The following is a 25,868-nucleotide window of genomic DNA, read 5'->3' as shown; positions in this document are numbered from 1 at the left end:
AGATAGAGATTCATTCAAAGGTAGACAGGGAAAGAAAGGTTTCCTTACCACTAACTTGAGCCTCAAACGTTGCAGCACTACCCTCAAGTGCTACAACGCTTTGCAGCGGTTGTATGAATGTTGGCGCTTGTGTCGACATTTTAGGCACCCTAGGAGAAAATGCAGAGGAATGGTGCATTATTTTCACATGTATTTAATTACTTTTACACTTGTGTGTCAAAATTAAGCTTAAGCCAAGCTCAGAAAAGTTCAGGTATATTAGGATTTAAAAAAAATGCAAAAGACAAGGAAGATTACTTTCAGAAGATTAAGTAGATTAGCAATTATCAAACTAAGAAGAATACCAGTTAGCTATTTAGGCCCTGAACACCTGGCATTCACTAGCTTGTCACTTCTGAAGTCTTAGCAGTAGGGGGCCTGAACAACTGAACAAACTTATCTGGCAACAACTGACAAACTGACAGATCACAGTGATGACTGAAGCAACTGTGTCAAAGTCAAATTAGATGTAAAGTGGATGCTTTGTCTTTTCCATATTGCATTGCAATATATTTTAAAATCCAAAACATAAATATAGCTAATTTTATTTCATGACTAACATTACTTAAATTAAGTAGAATGTTAGGGGAAAAATACAAACAAACAAAAACATAAAACCAATCCTAATTTCTCTCTCTCGATATGTATCTATAGATAGATAGACAGATAGAGATATACAGATAGATAAGATAGTAAAATATTATTTTCTAACATATCAAATACACTTTTATAAAATCCTAAAGCTGGAGAAATGTGTATTTACCAACCTTTTCATACATGAATATGGTATATAAAGTAAAAATATGCATACAATAAAAAGCACACTGATTGTTCCTTGTTCAAATTGTTCCTAATTTGATTCGTGGTATCTTTGTATTCTGTGGCTGGTTCATGTTTCATCCAGAACTGTTATGACAACAGCTATTTATGGAACAAGATATTAATAGAACTAATTCAAACTAGACAAATAAAACCAATTGTGATTTTGTATTCATTAAAATGCTCTATTCTATGTAACTATCTAATGAGAAATATTAGTATTAAAGAATATTGCTCTTGTAAGTGCATAATCTTTTTCAGTATGTTTTTTTTTTTTTTTTAAACTTTGAAAGCACAATCACTTTTTAACATGAGGGTCAAGCACAAAACTCTCAATTATTGATGTCAAGATCTTTAAAATTAATTAAATAGAAAAGATAAAAAAGATATCAATGGAGGTAACCACATAGCTAAGAATGTTAGAGAATACCAAGCAAAGAACTTAAAAACATACTTGCACACTTATTCAAAAGGTGAAATTTAACAAGAGCTTTAAGATTACTAATAAATGATTATATTGAAAAAAATTGGAAGAGAAAATGAGGGAAGGGACAAATCATCTATAATTTGAAGATGTAATATTAATTCCAGCATTAAAAAAATAAAATTAAAAATAATTAATTACATAGCTTGATCAAAACCAGAAATAACTTTCAATTAACTAAGATTAATCTTTATTACATTAATTGAAAGTTTAACATTGATTTAAAACATAGTTCAGTAGGTTTCCAACGCTTTATTTTATGAGAAAGACTTTATATTACTGTATTTTGAATTCTAACAGATTCTTAGTTGCTATGACTAAAAGCTATGAGACAGAAATGGATGTACCCAAAAATAGTGTAACCCAAGTTGATTGACAAGGGACATGTGGCACATAGCTGAAGGTGCAACTGATAGCTCAGCTGTAGATTCCCTTAAAAAGACATCACAGTCTAGCTGATATACCACACTTATGCTATCAGAGCTATTCTTGGCTATTCTCAAATTGTCTGTCAGAATAATAACCTTGAAGGATGAAAAGCAGAAAAATCTTAGTTGTGTTTTAAATAATTATACGAGCGTGCTTTTTAAAACACAATACTTTAAAATTCTCATATGGCTTATTTGCAACCACATTTCTTTTTCCATTAGCCTTATATTTTAATATAAATAAAGACATTAAATCAAGTAATAAAGAAAGAATAAACAATCAGAAGCAATCCACTGATAATTAGAGGTAATCTTAAAAGAAACTTCACTTACTTGTATTCACAAGAGTGCCTAGAATTGATGGGACTAAGCCCAGAAGATTAAGGTCTTCAGAAACAATCTCCTTATCCAGAATTTTTTTCAGAAAATCCAATGTGAGAATGGTTGAGCCTCAGAAAACTAAAAAACAAAACTACACAGAGTTGTAGCCGTGTAGTTTTGCTTTTCCCTTGCAATCCCTACACCCGAGGCAAGGCTGGGAATGCTCAAACTGCTCAGAAGTGCTAACATAGTTGTTTTACTTTATATACCCCTGGTCCACTGACAAAACAGCATCATCAAGGCATGAGAAGTTCTCATTGGCTACCTCTTCAAGGCATCATGGGATTAGGGAGCCATTTTATGCACCATCACACCTGTCACTCACTTTGATTCTGTGCAGGCAGTTCTAATTTAGGTTGGACAACCCTCTCTTAGACGAGAGTTATCAACTCATTTAGAAACTTAAACTTCTAAAGCAGTCCCACATAGCTGTTTTACTGTTATTTGCTCGTTATTAACCTATCGTGTGTTTTTATAAAGAGATGAAAGACAGAAAGGACAGTAATAATAGACTACATAATTAACGCGGGGATGACCAAAAAGGGACTGTGTGTTACTGTCACTCAGACCTAGCTCTACACCCATGAATTAGGAGGGATATGACATCTGCATCTGTCAGTCACCAAACATTGTGGAAAGTTTATTTTTCACCTGTAATCTACCAATTTTTCGAGACACCAGAAAACATGTCCTCCTGTGTATTCCATTGCCTATTTTTGGTAATTACAGTAATGTAGAGTCGTCAGAACACAAATGTTAGCATTTGTAAGATTTTTCACATTAACTATGAAAAATAGTCCTCAAGTAAAATAAAATTATATATATATATATATATATGTGCAAGCTGAAATTAGGATCCTTACGGACTATGATGAAATGTCTGCTAAAAATACTGAATATTAAATGTGTTAATGAAAATATTGATAATGTTATGAAATATTATAAGAAGAATGATATTTGGGGCGGAAAACATTGGAATAGACATAATGGAGATCACTAAAATCTGTGTTTATTAAAAATGTTGATATAATTCATGTGGCTTTGTAACAAACATTTCAGCATCCATCTTTGCCAATAATATATTTCTGAAGATGAGAGATGACAAAATGTTCTCAAATCAGTAAACTTCCTTTAAGCATTAGTACAGAAAGAAATTAATTTAATAAGTGAGGAATTATTTTCATTACCTGCTTCTACAAACATATTCCTATATTTACTTGCTCAACATTAACCTTAAAAGTAAAGCACGGCCTTCTTACTTAAGAGACTGTTTTCCATCTACAGACATTTGAGCTTCTACATCATGCACTTCATTATCTTGCACTTCTAAAGGCGAAGGTTGCTTTTCCTTCTCAGGATTTTCAGCTCCTTGGCTAAATGAACAGGATATGTTTGATCTTTTCTTGTACTCTGCAATATTGAAAAAAAGGTGGTTATATATGATATATGAACAGTGGTGCATTTAGCACATTTAAACTAATGACACAAAACACTAACACATTCAGTTGCTTCTTTCCCCCAAACATGTTCTGCAATATGTCATGTGCCAGAGCTTGCATAAGCAAAGTCACTGCAATATATCTTTTCTCCATATTAGTCATATTAAATTGATCCCCACAACCTCATACACACAAATACATATATATTTCATAAATCAGTGTCTTCAGTTTGCTGAATACTGATGGAGTGTAGAGAAAAGAACAGATTTCCAAAGGAGTGGCAGTCAAAAAAGTACACACTCAACACTCACGGTCTTAACTCAGAAATCATTACATTTCTGTAAATTGAATAAGGTTTCACAATAATATGCAAGTATAGCATTGGTAAATAAGTAGTTTAATAACAAAGATTCATATAAAATACCAAAATATTATTATAGATAAATAATTGGGGGGTGTATCCCCAGTTCCAGAAATAGTTTCTCAGTATGAAACTATTGTAGCACTATTGTACCTTAATGCCACTATTACCTTTACAAATTCTGTGCAGTTTAAGAAATTGTAGAAAATGTGTATTCATTAAAATTATTATTATTACTAGTATTGTTGTTGTTGTTGCTGTTATTATTAGCATTACAGTTAAGTATTTAATATTATTTACACTATGTAATACAATATTTTCAATAAAAACTCAAGTTTCTGAAATCCAAGAGTAAGTATTTTTCAGTTTTGGACGTCTTTGTAAATCTTTCCAATATTCTGGCATTCCGGAATTTACCCAGTAACGTTCTGGAAGCCATTCTCTATTGCTCGTGCATACCCGAGTTCACACGAAATACATTTCCCTTCACTGCTGTTAACATTTATCATTTACCGCAAAAAAGTATCTAATGATTGTGAAAATAGCTTTCTTAAATAAGTAAAACTCTTATTTTTTTTTTATTTTTTTTTAACTGTGTCGTGTCTTATTAAAAAAGTAAAGTAAAAAGGAAAATGCAGCAGAGGGCTTCTTTGCTGATGACTACTGACATACAGTACATTTACATTAAGGGTGACATATCACCAAAACAATAATAGCATGTATAACTTTTGCACATATAAGGTAAGCATCTTTCTATATATATATATATATATATACACATATACATACACACACACACACATACATACATACAGTACTGTGCAAAAGATTTAGGCAAATGTTGTAAAGTGTAAAGTAAGAATGCTTTCAAAAATAGACATGTTAATAGATTATATTTATCAATTAACTAAATGCAAAGTGAGTGAACACAAGAAAAATCTACATCAAGTCCATATTTGGTGTGACCACCCTTTGCCTTTAAAACAGCATCAATTCTTCTAGGTACACTTGTACAAAGTCAGGGATTATGTAGGCATATTGTCAGGTGTATGATTAAACAGTTATACCAAACAGGTGCTCATCAATTCAATAAGTAGGTTGAAACACAAGCATTAACTGAAACAGAAACAGTTGTGTAGGAGGAATAAAACTGGGTGAGGAACAGCCAAACTCCGCTAACAAGGTGAGGTTGCTGAAGACAGTTTACTGTCAAAACTCATACACCATGGCAAGACTGAGCACAGCAACAAGACACAAGGTAGTTACAGTGAGGGAAAAAAGTATTTGATCCCCTGCTGATTTTGTACGTTTGCCCACTGACAAAGAAATGATCAGTCTATAATTTTAATGGTAGGTGTATTTTAACAGTGAGAGACAGAATAACAACAAAAAAATCCAGAAAAACGCATTTCAAAAAAAGTTATAAATTGATTTGCATGTTAATGAGTGAAATAAGAATTTGACCCCTTCGACTTAGTACTTGGTGGCAAAACCCTTGTTGGCAATCACAGAGGTCAGACGTTTCTTGTAGTTGGCCACCAGGTTTGCACACATCTCAGGAGGGATTTTGTCCCACTCCTCTTTGCAGATCCTCTCCAAGTCATTAAGGTTTCGAGGCTGACGTTTGGCAACTCGAACCTTCAGCTCCATCCACAGATTTTCTATGGGATTAAGGTCTGGAGACTGGCTAGGCCACTCCAGGACCTTAATGTGCTTCTTCTTGAGCCACTCCTTTGTTGCCTTGGCTGTGTGTTTTGGGTCATTGTCATGCTGGAATACCCATCCACAACCCATTTTCAATGCCCTGGCTGAGGGAAGGAGGTTCTCACCCAAGATTTGACGGTACATGGCCCCGTCCATCGTCCCTTTGATGCGGTGCAGTTGTCCTGTCCCCTTAGCAGAAAAACACCCCCAAAGCATAATGTTTCCACCTCCATGTTTGACGGTGGGGATGGTGTTCTTGGGGTCATCCCTCCTCCTCCAAACACGACGAGTTATGCCAAAGAGCTCGATTTTGGTCCCATCTGACCACAACACTTTCACCCAGTTCTCCTCTGAATCATTCAGATGTTCATTGGCAAACTTCAGACGGGCCTGTACATGTGCTTTCTTGAGCAGGGGGACCTTGCGGGCGCTGCAGGATTTCAGTCCTTCACGGCGTAGTGTGTTACCAATTGTTTTCTTGGTGACTATGGTCCCAGCTGCCTTGAGATCATTAACAAGATCCTCCCGTGTAGTTCTGGGCTGATTCCTCACTGTTCTCATGATCATTGAAACTCCACGAGGTGAGATCTTGCATGGAGCCCCAGACCGAGGGAGACTGACAGTTATTTTGTGTTTCTTCCATTTGCGAATAATCGCACCAACTGTTGTCACCTTCTCACCAAGCTGCTTGGCGATGGTCTTGTAGTCCATTCCAGCCTTGTGTAGGTCTACAGTCTTGTCCGACATCCTTGGACAGCTCTTTGGTCTTGGCCATGGTGGAGAGTTTGGAATCTGATTGATTGATTGCTTCTGTGGACAGGTGTCTTTTATACAGGTAACGAGCTGAGATTAGGAGCACTCCCTTCAAGAGAGTGCTCCTAATCTCAGCTCGTTACCTGTATAAAAGACACCTGGGAGCCAGAAATCTTGCTGATTGATAGGGGATCAAATACTTATTTTCCTCATTAACATACAAATCAATGTATAACTTTTCTGAAATGCGTTTTTCTGGATTTTTTTATTGTTATTCTGTCTCTCACTGTTAAAATACACCTACCATTAAAATTATAGACTGATCATTTCTTTGTCAGTGGGCAAACGTACAAAATCAGCAGGGGATCAAATACTTTTTCCCCCCACTGTATACTGCATCAGCAAGGTCTCTCCCAGGCAGACATTTCAAGGCAGACAGGGGTTTCCAGATGTGCTGTCCAAGCTCTTTTGAAGAAGCACAAAGAAACGGGCAACGTTGAGGACCATAGACGCAGTGGTGGGCCAAGGAAACTTACTGCAGCAGATGAGAGACACATCATGCTTACTTCCCTTCGCAATCGGAAGATGTCCAGCAGTGCCATCAGCTCAGAATTGGCAGAAAACAGTGGGACCCTGGTACACCCATCTACTGTCTGGAGAAGTCTGGTCAGAAGTGGCCTTCATGGAAGACTTGCGGACAAAAAGTCATACCTCTGACGTGGCAACAAGGCCAAGCGACTCAACTATGCACGAAAACACAGGGACTGGGGTGCAGAAAAATGGCAGCAGGTGCTCTGGACTGATGAGTCAAAATTTGAGATATTTGGCTGTAGCAGAAGGCAGTTTGTTTGCCGAAGGGCTGGAGAGCAGTACACGAATGAGTGTCTGCAGGCAACAGTGAAGCATGGTGGAGGTTCCTTGGAGGTTTGGGGCTGCATTTCTGCAAATGGAGTTGGGGATTTGGTCAGAATTAATGGTCTCCTCAATGCTGAGAAGTACAGGCAGATATTTATCCATCATGCAATACCATCAGGGAGGCGTCTGATTGGCCCCAAATGTATTCTGCAGCATGACAACGACCCCAAACATACAGCAAAGTCATTAAGAACTATCTTCAGCACAAAGAAGAACAAGGAGTCCTGGAAGTGATGGTATGTCCCCCACAGAGCCCTGATCTCAACATCATCCAGTCTGTCTGGGATTACATGAAGAGAGAGAAGCAACTGAGGCTGCCTAAATCCACAGAAGAACTATGGTTAGTTCTCCAAAATGTTTGGGCCAACCTACCTGTTGAGTTCCTTCAAAAACTGTGTGCAAGTGTACCTAGAAGAATTGCTGCTGTTTTGAAGGCAAAGGGTTCTCACACCAAATATTGATTTGATGTAGATTTTTCTTCTGTTCACTCACTTTGCATTTAGTTAATTGATAAATATAATTTATGAACATGTCTATTTTTGAAAGCATTCTTACTTTACAGCATTGTTTCACACCTGCCTATATATATATATATAGTGGTTTAATATTAACTTAAAGTAAAAGGTTAATTACCGGTAACTATAACACGTGCTGAACACCAGTCTTCTCCAGCTTCATTTTTTGCAACACATAAATATTTTCCAGAATCTGATAAGACAACATGTCTCTTTAAGAGGACGTGGGTGTCAGTGAGGTTCTGTATCTGTATTAAAAAAATACATCAATTATAAAAATGAATCTTGGACATCTCTGTATTTTTGTAATTTACAATATATGTTAATTTTGACCACGCCGCTAATCGCACATTACAAACCCGTTGCATCCTACAGCACAATTCACTGTCAGAAGCCGCTCTCTAATAAATTAAACCGGGTTAGGCTAAAAGTCTGTAATTTGCAAGTTGCGAGAATGTCATAGTTTGGATTTTGTCTATAAATGTAATATTTTCAGAACAAAACCTGATAACTTACTCTGCTTTCTCCAGAAGCCACAACCTTGTGATCTTTTAACCACAGGACACAAGGTGTGGGTCTCCCAGCTACAGTGCATTCAAGAAAGAGGTCTTCTCCAACATATAAACTATGGTCTTCAATTTTACATAAGAATCTGGGAGGTTCTCCATGAACTAGGGGAAAAGTAATGATAGCAAGTAAATGATAGACGCTGTTGCATTTCACTGCAAAAACAACACAAATAGGAAACTTAAAAAAGCTCAACTTGTATGTGAACATACAGTTTCAGGACAAGCAATACATGAAAATAATATATTTGTTTTAACACATTCTGCAAAGTTTTGGTTGTCTGGGGTGATGCAATATTATAATATTGTTAGCATCCTTGTATCACATTGTTACACAGTAGATGAAAACCATAACACAACCTTGTTCCCCTTCATTCGCATAGGCAGAAAGATATTTTCTGGTCTACTGCGATAGATATTATCAGTCCTATGTTTTGATTTGTTCCTGTTCAGTCAAATTGTGTACAACAAAGGTCATGTGTAACAACAGCTCTTTATATTTTACTTAATTATTGATTATGTTAATCTCTCAAGATAACTGACTATAAATATAATGATTAATAATACATTGGGTTATGATAATATATAGACTTTCACAAAGCCCAACCCAAGCCTGAGTAACCAGTACTCAAGTAGGGATGACTTGTGAAGAAACACAATGCTGTCAACTTATAAACTGTGATACAAGATCTACTGTGTCCCTCTAAGAGCCCAGAGCAGCTGAGCATGATGTCACCATACAGGGAGAGATATGACAAATGGCTTCAAAGAATCAAGGCCAACTTTTCCCTTTTTTCTGAATACCTACTCAGGAATTTAGATAGCCAACTATGAGCTAAACATAGAAAAGACAAAACATAGATTTGTGTGCGTTTACAGAGCTTATGTGAGCCACTGACTAAGGTAAATCATGACATGCTGTTAAGATATTTCTACTGTGACTACTAAAATAATCTACATGCAAAGGTAAAACATATATAATATGTGCTTGCATGTTTTGAAGAAGCCTGGGCAAACACAAGGGCTGAAAACAAAATGTTGATCTTTTGAAATAGCAGTGTATGGGCATTTGTATCTTGATGCTAAGTAAAATCTATTCTTAGCATACATATACTGCACATACTGTAACAGCATTGATGTTTCAAATATACTTACCTTACCTCAGATGTCTGGTTACTGAGCTCCGCCACATAAGCAATAATATCAGAGCAAACATTTTTCTTGCTATTTTTTTTTATTTCAAGTAAGGCTGTTTAAAACCTTGACAACTTGCTCTGTACTCTCCTTATATTATTTGTATTATTATTAGATTGATTTTGATCTGATGAAGTGTCTTTGTGAAAAAGGTTCTGATGTTTATCTGCTGTCTAATGACCTTGGGTTTCCCTGGGATGAATGCTGACTGTGTTAGTGAGATAAAATTTAAATCTAGTTACAGATTGGGGAATACCTGCTATTGGATGCAATATCTGTGAGTCAATGAACTAGTCTGTACCCCCTAGATTATTCCCATCAATTATCATTCGAGTCAGACATCTATCACTGATTGTTTTATCTGAGGGTAGATCACAGAAAAAATGTTGATTGTTGTGACATCAATATCTCCACTTCAGTGCAGGTGTTTTTCATCGTTTTGTTTAGGAATCGCCTTTCGCATACCCATCTTCTTCTGATTAAAGTGCATACATTAATATGAGTTAATCAAAGAGGTGACTGTTAAAAGACGATTCAAACAAACATCTCTAGAGCAGCCCATACACAAATAGAAACACACATACATTTCATGTGTTCTTTCAACTTGAGTTTTGTGAATTTTAATGTGATATATGTGTGATGCATATTATAATTTTCACAACCATTCGCATTAAAAAAAAAAAAGTGTTTCTATTCCCTGATCAATATGTGAAGAAAAAAAAAAATCTTTGGTCTGTGGAATATATGACTACCATACACCTTACTGACCCCCACCCCCCTGCCTTCCACACACACACTTTTATAATGCACAACAATTTTAAACATTACTTTATTGCTTTCCACCATTTCAGTTGTATATAATTCTGAAGATGCAGTAATAGTTACCTGTATTATCGTTTTCAATAGATTTAGGATTTTGCTTATTATGTCTTAACTAAAAGAAAAGCTTAAGGCAACGTTTCATCAGTTATTTAGTGCAGTGGTCAGTGAAATCGCAGAAGACTCGTTTTCTAGACATATCTAAAATAATATTTGTTTCATCTTTATAAAAGTCCAAATTGAAAAAGAATACATTTTAGCTTCTCTCTCCCTCCACATACAGGAATATATTTCTAATTAATCTTATGTTTCCAGCTGCTGTACTTCTACACTATAAATAGACCAGGAAACAACTTTACTATGGGGAATCTGAGAGTATATATCAGGTGCAAAGGATATATGAGAGAGAATTTCCTGCCAAGTTTAGATGGATAATTCTCCCTATAGACACTAAATGTAACTATTAAGTTATAAACCGAAGAGTTACAATTTACGTAAGGTGATTGCACCAAAACACAAAATAAATTATAATGCTGCAAATAATAAAACCGTTCATCTCCACCTTGCTTTTCAGTCTCCATGGTATTTTGTGTGTTCGTTATTTTCAATGAAAGGAATTTAGCTACCCACCAAACCAAGCTTATGTTTTTCTTCTTACATTTATTTAAATAAACTGAAACATTATGTTTAATTCATGGTTACCACTGAACAGATTAGCACCTCAGAGCTCTCAAAAAATATTCCAGAAATTCTGAATATGAAAATCTGTATACACAATAAGCAAATTTCAGTGAGCAGGTTTAGGTGTCTCAATGAAGAAATACTTTATTATAATAAAATGAAAGTTTCAGTTAAACAGACACACTAATGAAAACAAGTAAGTTACTGTGAATCACAGTTTCTTATCTTATCTTCTCTGGGATATTTTCATAAATCCTGCAAATAATTTGCTGGCATCTTTAACCTCTGTGTATGTAGGTCAACATGTTCACTCTCAGTCTAAGCTATCAGTGATTGAAGTTATTTCAGTCTAGAGGCTGCTAGAGGTTTAATCAATGCAGAGCAGCATTATAGCCAAGTAGTAAAAGTACATATGTTTTGCAAAACAAATGGAAGATTCACATCATCTAAGAACTAAATCACATAGTTCACCCTTCATGAATATAATCAATTTTATCCAGATTTATATTGTATTTAATTGCTTAGTTATGTTTTTTTTTATTGTTTTTTTTTGTTGTATGAAATGCAAATAAATAATTTCAGCTTCTATGGGAGCATAATACATCAATACAGCTCACTGGCTCAGTAGTTGTCATATAATATTTCAAACAAAGTGAATATAGTATTTTAAAATATAAAATAGTTTTAATCAAACTCTATCAGCCACTAACAGTATCCTCATTTTGACATTAGATATATGACCCAGCAAACCATTTTATGCCGATTTCATTGAAGGGGACCATGCAGGCCCTGAGACAATAGAAACAGGACAGTTTATGAAATCATACATATGTGCGCTACTGAGAATTTCCGATCAGCAATATTATTGCAAATACTGTACAATATTGTTCAAACATTAGGATAGTACTATGATTTGTCAGGAAAGTAATGAAACACCATTGCTAAAATAAGATGTCTCCGCTTAAAACATGTATCCCTTATTAACACATTAATATAGAATATTTCTAGTAGCTTAATCTTATTGTACTCAACAGTGGTGTTCATATTTCTATATTTTATGATCAAACCTTGCCAGGGCTGTCCTGAAGGTTCAATTGTCCCTTCACAAGTTTGAAGCTTTGTTGGTGGTAAGTTGCATAATAATATATAGATGATGTTACATTACCTACTAATGTATAGTTTTGCTTGAAAATCATTTTTTTTTTTGCAGGTAATCGATATAAACAAAACATCCCCTTATAGTTTAAAATCTCGAACAGTAATCATGTTTTTTATTTCTTTTCACAAGCACACGGTTTATGTACAGGCATTTGATTTGAACCTTGCAGTAAAAGAGCACCTTTCTCGTAATAAACTATGGGCGGTAATGTAATGCATGTTAACTTTCATTTGTATTTTAATCAATACCGGAAATAGAGAATCGATGTAAAACCTTCATGAATAGGCCCCGGTGTTCAGTAAAATAAAAAATAAAAAACAACTATACTGAAATTCACCAGAACACAGTAACCGTAACAGTTGGGTGACAGTCTATATGAAGTTCAGGACCACATGATCTCATTTGGGGAACATTGCGCGACCCCACAACAGCAACAGAAAAGACGTACTTTAACGATAAACCGGAGGTCACACTACCTGTCCAGCCCCCGGCAAAACAGCAGCATGATGTGATCGATTTTTCAAAAGACTATCCCGTGATTTCCGGGATTGCTGGTCACCCTACAGTTTGTTTAACTATAATAACAAAACTCCCTTAAGGTATGTATTTTCCTGTATATATTAATACTAATACTGATGATGCATAATAATGTAAACATACGCTGGTCAAATTATCCCAGAGATCGGTTGTTCCTCCGTGCTATTCAAATCTTCTCTTACAGCTTCCGCCTTTTGCGATGTCATTGTCACGTGACAAACCTTCGAACGTTTGGAAGACATTTCGAACCTTCCAAGACAGTAAACCTTACATCACAACGGTTCACTTGTGCCCTAACTTTTCATGTATTATTCTTTAGTATATTTTTCCCAGTAAGTTTTAAAAGTGTCTGTTAGTTTAGTTTGAGTATAAAACACTTCTGTAGGCTATTTTGTATTTTAATGTACATATATATATATATATATATATATATATATATATATATATATATATATATATATTGATTTATTCTGTATGAGCCAAATACAATACTTGATCATTCACATTCCTTTTGGTATCAGGATTTCTATATAAAATATTGAAAATGCCTCAAATTTCCATAGCTAATCAAGGGCAGAGTATTGTATTCCATTCAATTATGCCAACAACGCTGTAATAATAAAGTCAATTGAGCACTATGAATACACTAAAACAATTAGAAATAGATTATGTAACACATCAGGGCTGAGGATTCAATCATGTTACAAGAATATCACAAAGTGTCGTTACAAATACATGGTCAACAGCATGGTTATTTTGTGCACAGTGCATCTCTTTCACAGAGAAATCCACATCTAGGGTGAAAAGCTGAACATGTACAATGGTGAGAAATTACATTAACTATGTTAACATTAAATACATTAGCCACAGAACCACGCAAAAAGTGCCAAAGCATGTGAACCAGTCAGGTCTAACAGTGTGTGTGCAATTCAGTTGCCAGTTACCTTCGACCTGCAGGATTGCACTAGAAGAGAGAGTACCGCTAGAATTTTTGGCACGAACTACATAGAGGCCAGCATCGATATCTGTGACCTTCTGAATGAAAAGACTGTGTTTGCCTTCTTTTTGTGAAAGTTCTATGTGTTCATCATTGGTCAGTTTCTGTCCATTCCTGTACCTAAAGCAAAAAGTGAATTTTCAAGTCACACAATTAAATTACAAAATAAAAGCATCAAATGGAATTATAACAGCACAATAAAAACATTACAGATAGTACTAATGGATTATTTAGTAAGCATTGGTATTATTATTTTATAAAAAACAAGCTCTTAATCAAATTATGGATATTACTAATGAAAGTCAACAAAACATCTTGTTAGTTAGAATTAAATAAAGTAATATTAACTTTAGTAGGAGTGAGAAAAGACAGTATGTTAACATAAATAATTATATTGAGGATCTGTAATACTATCTGTACAAAAACATTTCCATGCATTATTGAAATCTTGCCTTTGTGCGGACACTTTTAAATTTTGTATTGTACTTTGTATAACTTATCTTTCTTTTTCTTTTTTTTAAATGTATCTTCTATGCCAGCACCAATAAGATGCTTTCTAAGAGCTTTGAAATTGAAGGCGTAAATATGGCATTTATCTAAAAATACTTAGGAGAACACTTTGTGTGATTTTTGTTTTTAAAAAACATTTTTTAATTATGTATTTAAGATCCATTTTAAATAGATATAGAGTCTATCTATATGTGTTTAGTGTCATGTTGGCAAGTTCTCAAAGTACATTTAAAATTGGCGAACAGATTTTATTTAATTTTATTCTGATTTATTGTAGGCTACCCACCATGTTAAAGTAGGCTCGGGAAATCCAGATACTTCTACTTCCAAGGTCACAGGAGAACCTTCCTTTACAGTAGAGTTAGACAACAGTTTGGAGAAGTTAGGGCCCTGGCCAGCTAAGTTGCTCATGGCTCTGTTCCCCGATGTAAGCCTGATCTCTTCTCGAATGGAAGTTGGCTTGCATAGGCCTGGGTCACAGTCTGATTTATGAGCCAGGAGATCTGTTGTTACTGGGCAAGGTGAAGCATGCATACCACTTTTCTTTCCCGTGCTTTGGTTGGCATCAGGCAAACATTCTTGCATCTCTGTAAAACTCTCATGCACAGCAAACAGGGTCTCATGGCATTCACTAACAGCCCCGCAAACCAAAGACTCATTGCCAGGTTTACTTTTCAGTATGCTAGACAGTGTGTTGCACACAATGCTGGGAGCAGGCACTGTCAAGGGGCTGCGAACAAAAGAGGATGATTCCGACCTAAATTTAGGGTTCAAGCTCCCAGTGGGAGAAGGATAGCCTTCATTCTGACTAGAAACCCACTCTCGCCTCTGGTTTAGAGTATCAGCAGCGGCAACAGGTGCAAAGTAATCAAAACTGTCAGTCATTCTGTTATTGCCGAGTTGTGAGTGTGACTGTTGACTGTACGGGTTGACATGCAAACTGTGGGAGCTGAGGCAGAAGCCATCGTCAAGATCAGTTTCAGAGTGAAGGATGTTGGATTCAGGTGTCTCAGAAAGTGGGGGTAAAGACATATCATCAGGTGACGTGCACTCATATTCATCTATAGAGAGGGATTCCTCTGTGAGAAACTCATTCTGCAGGTCTGCCTCGGCCAGGACACTGCCCTCTGTGGTGGCAGGAAGCAGATTTCTTGTTTCCTGGGAGAAGAAATCGTCACCAATTGAAAGTGACTGTTCACTCCGTACCAAGTCTTCCAATTTTACCTGTTAAAATAATAATTAAAAATTATTAATTTAATTCATACATATACACGTTAACATTATATTTACACACATCCAAATATTTATATACAATTTATATGTGGATATTCACTTGCTTAGATAAGGTCTCTGGTAAATTGCTTAATAGTAATAATATATAATAAAATGCAATATTAAATAGTATGTTTTCTTAAGATTACATTTCTCGAATGTTAACCCTCACCCAAATATACTCATGACCTATAAACCTACACACAGCTTAAACTGCTTCATTTAAATAATGTTTATTAAATGACCATAAGGATCACTCAATACAGAGAAGAGGAAAAAAGCTTACCTGGTTATGTATAGCTGATGCCTGAGAACAACTACCGAGCTGATCTTTCGCGATTCCAGTATCGTGGGCATAACCTGCTTCCTCCTTGCTCTGAAATGGTTTATGAATGCTAGAAAAGTCTAAAGAGGCTGAAGCCACATGGTTAGCTGGGGATGGGGTGCCCTGCTGTCTGCTTTCTGTCTGATGGAGTACATTTGTCTTTCTCTCCCTTTCAGTGGAGGAACTCGAGAGATGAAAGGTTTGTGTACAGGAATACAGTGCGTGCTGTAGCCCCCTCCTGTCTGGTGTCCAAAGACCCTTCTCAGTTGCTGTGTTGCTGTGTTTCTCAGTTGTGCTTTTTTCAGAGTGAGCTTCTTGAGTGAAAGATCTGGTCTGAGGCAAATCTGTGCGATCATCTGTGATGTTCTCAAGCAGCTCTTGACTCCTGGTTTTCCTTATTTCTGATTTCTTTGTTGATCTGTGTACAGGGACATCATGCTCAGGTTTAGAGCTGATTTCACATCCAGCTTCAGTCTTATCAGAAGGAAATGACTTGCTGCAAGACTCCATCTGTATATAAAGCATAAAGCATGAACCACGGTCTTCAGAATTATTGTGTTAGAGTATTACAACAACCACAGTCAATACATATTATTTTTTTCTGCTAAACAAATGAATGCAACATATTAATAAAATACATAGAATTAAGTGATTTCAGTGATTGAGGAGAGATTTACCTTTTCTATGGATTCTCCTTCTCCTTTTTCAGATGTGGACTTTTTATCAGGTTCCTTTGGTTCGGATAGATTGTTTAATACTTCAGCCTGAAAAGCATTTGCCACACAGCAATGAAAAACTCCTTCCATGATCATAGATCATCATTATATATAAATAATGTATATAAATGTTGCTTATGGATGACTTATTTCAAGACAAAATCAACTGTTATTCACATTCTTATTACTTTATGCAAGCTAAAGCAATTTGGTTTGTATCCATCCACTTTCAAGTTTCTCTGCACCTCTTAGTTCTCGATCTTTGCCAAATAAAGAAAAACTTTTGGTAAACTTTGTCAAATAAAAAAAAATTAAAAAAATTAAATACATAAATCAACATTCAGACTCAAAACATCATCAGACTCAATTAATCATTATTATTATTATTATTATTATTATTATTTATTTATTTATTTATTTATTTATTTATTGGCAGATGCCCTGATCCATGTTGACTTACAAAACATTTGATACAGCATTCCATTACCTACCTGTAGTTTGGCTTCAAGATCTCTTAAGCCATTACATAATTCCTTTATAGAGTCCAGGATTTCATTATGTTTAGTAACAGTTTTCTCAATAAACTTCTTTCCTTCTTCCGGCCCTATGTTACAAATAAATAAATTCATATATATATATATTTTTTTAATTGTTTATTAAAGCAAAACTTTCATACACAAGAAAATGAAAAAATCAATCATCACAATAAATGTATTACATAAGTAATTTGTTTAGTTCTCACCATGTAATCGTACAGCCAGCTCAGTGATTTGGTTAATTCTTTCCTCTTGCTGTGGTACTGTAGGCCAGACAAACTTTTCAAATTGCTTGTAGAGGATCCCCACTGCCTCTCTGGTTTTGCACTCTGAAGAATATTTCCCAACTCGCACAATGGTGGCACTTGCTTCATCACACCAAAACTGATACTTAAGCAAAGATGTAGAGAAAATAAACAAAATGTATAATTGTGGAAATATTCGTGACACCATAACAACTATGTTTTGTGCTAACCATCTACAAAAAATATTAAACTTCCCATTGAAGCAATTAACTTTGGTTATTACAGATCCCTAATAATATAGTGATAGACAGTTACACAGTTACAAAAAACATATAATTGAGCAACTTTCTGTTTATTAAATTGTATTATATTTTGAGAAATTGCCATAGTAAAAGACTAGGATATTAAAATGAAGGTCTCCTATATTGATAAAGTAAAACTACTTTACTATCTAATGCATTTGAAAGTTCAAAGTTTATGATTTTTCGTAAAACAACTGCTGGAAAACAATTTGATGGGTTAAGATATATCCTGCAAAATATATTCAGAAAATGATAGAATCAAATTTATGAATCATTGGCCTTTTGTGATAATGTAACAAAGCTTACCAGAAAGACTACACAGTTGCATCTCCCTGCTGAATTTTGTAAATTAAGAGATGCAAGGCTATACTTTTAAGATTTAAACCATTTGATTCCGAATAAATAAATATGCTGCTGATAAATAAACTGAAAATTGAAAAAAGTAATGGCACATAAGTAACTGCTCAGTAAATACTTTCACAACTGTGTTGATTGCTTCAGGCCATTGCTTTGTGCCAGCGTAATATTTTGTTGATGTGATTCCCATAAAATTACAAAGGTGAAAATAGTCGAAGTACAGAACTTTTTTTTTTTTTTTAAGTAATTGATATTCTTTTTCAAGTCTGTGGTGACATTATAAAAAGGCCTAACTATGCACTGCCACTTGAAAAAAATACCAGCCATACTTGTAAGACACACGGGAGAGACTGAACAATGGTTGTTACTAAAAATAAACAGTGCAGCATTGTAGAACAAATAACCGATTCAGCCACAGCAGACGTTCCACATCAATCAGAGGACTTAGGAGAGAAGAGCCAACCGGGAATTGTGTTATCTGGGACCGTATAAGTAGACTCTAGAATGCTCTGGGTAAAAATGTGGCTGTATTTGCAAAGACATTTCAGTCAGATTCCTAAGGATCCATTTCAGTAGACAAACCTTTTAAGTTTTTTTTATTTATTGTAACCCTAAGATAAAACAAGTGCCTGAAGTCTGCATTTGTCTTAGTCACAAATCGTTGTGGGGTCATAGACGTTTCAGTATGTGGATCTGATTTTGGTATGATATGGTTATGTTTTCTATGGTGGTGTGTTCTGATTAGAATGTGAATTTCAACATTTAAAAGGTCACAACATATTATTCAGCTTGAGATTAATTAAGCTATTGTCATTATGATTTAAAAACAGGAAGAATAAAATATATTTGAACAAACTGGTGGATATTCTAAACTTTCTCATAGTATGTATATCCTACACATTTACACAGTTTTTCTTGTATATTTATACATGTATTGATTCCTGCTTTGCAACATACCTCCTCCATAGTTTGTTGTAGTCGCACAGTCATGTCAAGGTTCTGCTTGTATTCATCTACCGTCTTGTCAAAATCATTCACCTGTTGCTGGAGTTCATTCACAGCTTCCTCAATTTCACTAGTGCTGCTTCCCACTAGATGTGTTTCTGTACTAGCAGAAACCTTTGATGTAAAGTTGTGTATTTTCTTTCTCAACATCTAAAAAAAAAAAAAAAAATGAAAAGAAATGGCACATACAGTAGCTAGACACACGGTAAAAAAAGATTTGTTTTACAACCTTCATGATTCAGTGGTTCTGTTACAAAATGCAATGCACATAACTTGAAAGCTGATGCAGGTAAAGGGGTATAATATACAATAATGTCGTCTACTTTAGCATGACTGACACTAAACTATTTAGGTTTCAATTTAAATGAATAATTTATCACTTTTCCTTACCTGGATTTTTTCAGCGTATATTTCTATCTGTTGGATCTGGTTTTTGACAGCTTTTAAGTTCCTTGCTTTGTCATTTTTCTTCATATAATTGAATTTCAAGTTGTTGAATTTCTTCTTGAGGTCCTTAAATGACTCTTTTAGCTAGAATAAAAATGATATGATTAATCATACACATATTCATTCTTATTACTACTTACATAGTACCTTTATTATTGGATTAATAATAGGGGTGGGGGTGTGGTGTTAACTACTTTTTCAAATGAAAACATGAAAACTCGTTGCTTTAGGTAATGATTCACAACACATTGGACATGTAATTTAAATACAATTGAGTGTTTCTAAGTAAGTTTGTAGGAGGATAGAAATACTGGTTATGGGTAAATTTGTTTTATAACCTAAGTACATATCAATTGATTGTGACCTGCAGTTTTAAAAACAACTTTGTGAAATGATTATTGGCATTCCAAAATGTAATAAAACATGTTTCCAACTGTATTGTTAGGTGGCTGATGCCTGGGGTACAGTTAGGTAAAAATTACTATTTTAAAATGTTCATTCCTCACAGCGGTTAGCCACTTCTACATGCATTAGGAAGGATTTATTTTGGTAGACTTAATAGCTTGTTCTTGAATACTGCTCATGATTTATAAAGCAGGGCCATTTCTGCATGGCAGCAGGGCATTTGCAATGGGATCGTGTCTCCAAGAGGACAGCTCGTGTGTCATAAAAAGACAGCTGCTGCCAGGCTTCCATTTTCTAATTCTGGAGCCTTATCAGCAACGTGTTTGTTCGGCTCAGTACAGGGAAACGAAACTGATGCAGTATAATGTGTATTAAAAGGTAACTGAAAGGCAGAACACACCATCTGAAATACAAAGCGAACTTTATGGCCAATGTCCCGTAGGATTGCTTGGATTCTACCACATGCTCAGTGCCTTGTCTCAACTGTCTGAGCAATTACACAAGCAGCTGTGCCTAACTTTATCTGACCTATCATTAACTCGCAAAGGTGGGGTTCTCAGACTAAGTACCGAGAATTTCCCGCAGTAATAAAGTTGGCAAGCCACGGATGAAATGCCTTCTTTATTACTTTAGTGGCATTCTCATCCTTAACCGTGTTTTACAGAGAGATTACTTGAAACTGTTCTCCTTTCTTTTCACAGATTGGTGAATTCTAGCATTCCAGAATGAAAAAGACATCAGCATTTTTATTTAATTGCTAATGCTAATAAGTGTCGAGTTGTTTTCGAGACCAAACCTTTCAACAAAGATTATTTCTAAATGAGTTAGAGGATTTTTTCTTTCTATATTGTAAGTTGTTTAATTGAATACGTAACATATTTTAGAAAGAGCTATGCTAATGGCCAGAAGAGCAGATTGTTTTGCAAATTGCATTTTTATGTGATACACATAATAACGTACAAGCTCTTTCAGATGAAAATTGTAGCTCACACTAAATGATAAGCGGCAGCAACTGGCTAAGCTCTGGAGAAGCTTAAATGTCAACGTGTTTACTTATGCATAATCATGAAGGTGCTACAGGAAGCATTTGCATGTCATCAGAAACAAATGGCTACTGGAGGCTTAGGGAAGGTACACAGTGTTACAGAGTTTAAGCCTCAAACACTTTGATAAGAAAACAAACGCAAATGCAAAATGCTCTAGTGTAATTCTGTTGTATAAGTAGAAGTTTCAGTAAAGGACATAATCAGCATTTATGTTTTAAAGTGTGTGCTTGTGGGGAACATGCATTTTGATTAGCCCTAGTCCTGCATCATGACTCATTTTCCCATTAGTCCTGCATTATGACTCATTTTCCCAAAACTAACAGAGACCTATGTTCTCAGTAACTCACCAGCCTGTTAAATGTGTTCTACATGACGTGTCCTTAGGGTCCTAGTCAAGATTATGTAAACCTAAAATGTAGTGCCCTCTATTGTGCATAGGTTTAAAATGCATTGGTCTGCATATATATATATATATATGTGTGTGTGTGTGTACAGCTCTGTAAAAAATTAAGAGACCACTGCAAAATTATCAGTTTCTCTGGTTTAACTATTTATAGGTGTGTGTTTGGGTAAAATTAACATTTTTGTTTTATTCAATAAACTACTGACAACATTTCTCCCAAATTCCACATAAAAATATGAATGGAATGGAATGGCTGCCATACATGTAGAGATGCTGATTTAAGAAAAATGTGCAGTGGTATTTTTTTTTTTTCATATATATATATATATATATATATATATATATATACAGAATTTGACTTAAATACGACTTGTCCTTTTAAATTGTTATCTGTTATTTCTGCGGCTTTGTATATTTATTGTACGAGTATCTTTCTAACACCTTTAAAAATATGAAATCGATAAATGTAATTAACAGCTTTAGGAAAGCGGTTAGAAATATTTACGGATATACAATAAATAATTTAAAAAAAAAAAACTCAAATCAAATATAATTCAGAGGGTAGTAAATTAGGGGGTTAATAGTGCATTCTGGTCTAGAAATATGATCATAATTGTCATAACAAGGCCATTCCCGATGAAAAGATTTGTCTGGATTACTACTACACTGTTTGAAAATAAATCAAACCATTACATATTATAGCTATTTGCTTTAATGTCAATCTTGAACCGTAAACCCCAGAAGCATTCCTAATGGGGTTTTAAGTGTTCCTATCAATTTTAACTCTGGTGCAATGTTATTATATACCCTCTAGAGGGAGGCAGAGATAAATGTGTTGATATAAAGATATAGGACAGTTTATCCTGTACGTTATGTAAACAACAGCTTGCTTAACTGCAGTTTCTCACCATAGTACAGGTAATCACTATTCATTCAGATTAAATGGGTTCAAACACTCTTAGGAGAATGGTTGCATTCAGGGCTACATCTACTGTATTCACACTGCTGGTGTTGGAATAAAATAAATGGAATCTCCTTTCTTTCTGGGAATGACAAATGACAGATGGTAGTAGATTCTGTGAACAAGGGAAACTTGGAAGATAAATGGTAGTCTATGGACTACATTTAAAAAGGCCATCTAATCTTATGAGGAGACAATAAGACAAGCAATGTAGCAGAAAATAGATCTTGTTCAACTCACTGTGGAATAACCTTTGAAACCTGCCAATAATTAATTGCTCTGGAATATTAACAAAGTGTGCTGAGAAGAAAGGCAATACAAAGCCAGGGCATTTTTCCTAGCTAGCTCAATTTATAATTTGAAAGACTGTTCTCTTGGTTGTGCCTATTGGAGCCTAGAATAATAATGACAGTTGCATACATTATAATTATAATAGTATTATTTAAATAAATTGGTATTCAAAGTTGACAGAAGGAGTATATTTACACTAACATTTTGTCAAAATGTATTACAACAAACATACCTCACTTATCTCCTCCTTGAAAGCACAATAATGCACATTGCTCACAAGGTTTTCCTCACACTTGTCAGCTTCTGCACTCCAGTTCACACTACCACGCTCAAGTTTTGCCAGCTTTGCCTGTAGCTGCTGCACAGAGAAGCCGAGAGCTTGCTGTTAATGGAAATAGGAAAAAATAAACGAGTTACTGCCCAACCTGACTCATACAGAACCTAAGACTGAGCATGAACACATTTCTCACCGAGTGCTGCACCAAAGTGGATATATCCATTCCTAAAGCAATGGACAGTTTGTAGAGATGTCGAATGTGACTTTGTCTCTCCTGGTGTTGTGTGAGCTGCATCTTTGCTTGACTGATGTCAGGGAACGCAGTCACTGGTTCTGACGCCAATAGATTCTCCAACTGGAATAAATACTTATTTACAGGTTTGACATTCAGAAACAATATTGAACAATATTATCCCCATAGAAATCTTCTAGACTTGTAAAACAAAGTTCCCACTGAATAACTAAAAATCACTTCCATTACACTTCCTAAAACTAAAATGATCTGATTTCAAAAGACCCCATAATCAAAACCAAAAAATTATACAGCCTTCATAGTCACAACTACAACTTTTAGATCTGCCAAACTTACTTCTCTGGTATACATTTCTTTTCTATGTCACTCACTAATACATGACCTTGGATCGCACATTTTTTAAATATAGCAGGAAGTTTACCTCATCAAAAAGCTGGTGAAATTTGACTGCCATGTTTAGTACTGCTTCATATTCCTTAAATTTATCTTTTACTCTTTGGTGCAGGTGCAGAAGTTCTGCTATTTTTTCATTCTTCTCACTTATGGGAATTCCTTTTAAAGCCAATAACTCTGAAATCTTCACCATGTATTCCACCTCAGCATTCAGTTGCTAAGAAAAGGAAAAGTAAAGAGCAAGATGTTTGTACTGTAAGTTAAACTAGCCACATGCAGATGCTATCTTTGTTGGCAACCTTTCTCTCTGCATTTACAATTACCTGGAATGCACCATAAAAAAAAAAGACACAGACTAAAGCTGAGTACCCTGCATTCAGTTTCATATACAAAAATCAGGCAAGGCAGCTGAGGACAGTGAGGAAATGTAAAGTACATTACAAAAAGTTAGCTGGCTCACCAGAAACTGGGGTTTTGCAAGGCTGAATCTGTCTTGCAGCTTGGTGACAGCCAGAAGGTCACTCCCCAAATCAACCTTGGAGGCTGGGGCTAGTGTATCCTCTACCGTCTTTAGATCTTGCACTGTCTTAGTACAAGAAAAAGACACAAACAATAATCAAAATTAATTTTCGACTTATGTCATGGACTGCAATAGATCTCTTTACGTTATATATGAAGCAGTGTTTATTTTTTCCTATGAAGTATCCATTTTATTATTATTATTATTATTATTGTTATTATTATTATTATTATTATTTATTTATTTATTTATTTATTTATTTATTTATTTTATTTTTTTCTTGGCAGACGCCCTTATCCATTTAACCAAAAGATCTATCTATGCCTTGCTAAAAAGGGGAAGGGGAAGGCATGAATATTATTCATTCTAAGTAAGGCAAAGGGCTTTGAATTAAAAGTAAAAAAAAAAAAAATACAAAAATCTCTCTCTTTCATTCCTGTAACAACACAAATGAAGAGGGTTGTTTCAGCGAATCTCCTCTCAGGTTCCATAGCCTTTATCATCGAGGTGAAAACAGGTCTGCATTTGCGGTGAATAATGTTTCAAACCATACTGAATGTATTTATTAAATTGCACAATTAGCATTTGAAGATTGAACAGATCTACATACATGTTTCACCCATAAGGATTTTTATTTTAAAATCAAGCACTCTAGCTGGTTTTCTTACCTTTTTCAGTTGCTCTTTAAATTTCTTCCACTGCTTTTTAACAGATTGCATTTGGTTGACATGAAGCTGCCAAGTGGTCCAGAGATCTGTGAGGAGACTCTTCTTCTTATTCAGATCCTCAGTTATCTTTTCTACAACAGTCATGGCAGTCTTGACATTGAGGGTCAAGCTCTCGCTGACCTAAAGATCATTTAAAAACATGTGCATCAGGGGAACTCACATCATTTGCAGCACTTAATACGTATATAAATAAATAAATACTGTCAGCGTTAGAGAAGGAGGATAGATCTGCCAAAGAGAAACAAGACCGATAGTGGTTTGGGATTTAGAAACCTTAATAGGATTTATAAGTAACTTAACAACTGCCAGGGAGTTCATTGTCCCCTGTTAAGGTATGACCCATTTTTCCAACCATATGATGGGAATAAAATGTTAGTTGATATATACAGATATATATAACATATACAGTATATCTATATACATATATATAAAACAAGTAAAATGTTTTATGTATTTTAGCAGCAGATGTCAGTGAGAGTAATTTCATCAGCCTCAGGCAAATCATCCCAATGGTGTAGCAGATAAATTTGTTCAGCTATTTTTAGAATTAAAATGACAGTCACACTACATTGCTTGAACACGCAGTGAAATAAAGCCTTTTTAGGCAGAAATGTGTCTGATAATGGCACTGGTATGTCTGTTATCTTGTCGATCTTCTATCCTCTCACTCATGAAATGAACCCATACTCTACATTATTCCATGGGTCATTTTGTTTTAATTCCACCAGGTTTCCATGTTTTAAATCCATGCACCATAGTCATTACTGGGTATAAACACCTCTCTCCTAGTTACCATAGTGGATGAACTGATAAAAGTGTTTCCCAGGTCTTGAACAGTGAGAAACTTCTCCAGCAGAGACTGCCAATTGGCATCAGCAGTTTCCTTCACAGAAAGATCATTCTCATCGTGGTCTTCTTCAACGGGCTTCAATGTGTAGAACTCCTGCAATCTTTGCATCTGTTCATCAATCTGTACAAATAGAAATATATATGTAATGTAATGTAATTACTGCATGACTTAGAGTTCATTATGGCACAGAGTTCATACATGAATTATGGGAAATTTGAATTAAATATGGCATTAC

General features: G+C 35.1%; 2 protein-coding genes across 2 annotated transcripts in view; both read right to left on the bottom strand.

Moving 5' to 3' along the window:
• ttn.2 (titin, tandem duplicate 2) overlaps nt 1-2,304 on the bottom strand; it is a 162,588-nt gene extending 160,284 nt beyond the window's left edge. The window contains exons 1-2 of the mRNA XM_066688525.1: nt 2,104-2,304; nt 49-149 (exon numbers count right to left, since the gene is read on the bottom strand). Of these exons, the coding sequence (XP_066544622.1) occupies nt 49-139 (91 nt within the window). The 5' untranslated portion in view covers nt 140-149; nt 2,104-2,304. The remainder of the gene's footprint in view (nt 1-48; nt 150-2,103) is intronic.
• Nucleotides 2,305-3,143: 839 nt separating this feature from the next.
• Nucleotides 3,144-25,868, bottom strand: part of ccdc141 (coiled-coil domain containing 141) — a 36,487-nt gene continuing 13,762 nt past the window's right edge. The window contains exons 12-28 of the mRNA XM_066687873.1: nt 25,577-25,753; nt 24,724-24,903; nt 23,996-24,121; nt 23,564-23,752; nt 23,083-23,244; nt 22,845-22,994; nt 19,450-19,590; nt 19,012-19,209; nt 17,357-17,540; nt 17,106-17,218; nt 16,576-16,662; nt 15,860-16,408; nt 14,588-15,525; nt 13,739-13,911; nt 8,355-8,509; nt 7,957-8,086; nt 3,144-3,561 (exon numbers count right to left, since the gene is read on the bottom strand). Of these exons, the coding sequence (XP_066543970.1) occupies nt 3,407-3,561; nt 7,957-8,086; nt 8,355-8,509; nt 13,739-13,911; nt 14,588-15,525; nt 15,860-16,408; nt 16,576-16,662; nt 17,106-17,218; nt 17,357-17,540; nt 19,012-19,209; nt 19,450-19,590; nt 22,845-22,994; nt 23,083-23,244; nt 23,564-23,752; nt 23,996-24,121; nt 24,724-24,903; nt 25,577-25,753 (3,807 nt within the window). The 3' untranslated portion in view covers nt 3,144-3,406. The remainder of the gene's footprint in view (nt 3,562-7,956; nt 8,087-8,354; nt 8,510-13,738; nt 13,912-14,587; nt 15,526-15,859; nt 16,409-16,575; nt 16,663-17,105; nt 17,219-17,356; nt 17,541-19,011; nt 19,210-19,449; nt 19,591-22,844; nt 22,995-23,082; nt 23,245-23,563; nt 23,753-23,995; nt 24,122-24,723; nt 24,904-25,576; nt 25,754-25,868) is intronic.

This window comes from Amia ocellicauda, chromosome 16, assembly GCF_036373705.1.
Source record: "Amia ocellicauda isolate fAmiCal2 chromosome 16, fAmiCal2.hap1, whole genome shotgun sequence".
Classification (NCBI taxonomy): domain Eukaryota; kingdom Metazoa; phylum Chordata; class Actinopteri; order Amiiformes; family Amiidae; genus Amia; species Amia ocellicauda.
Note: the sequence above shows the minus strand (reverse complement) of the source record. Positions and strands in the feature narration are given on the sequence as shown.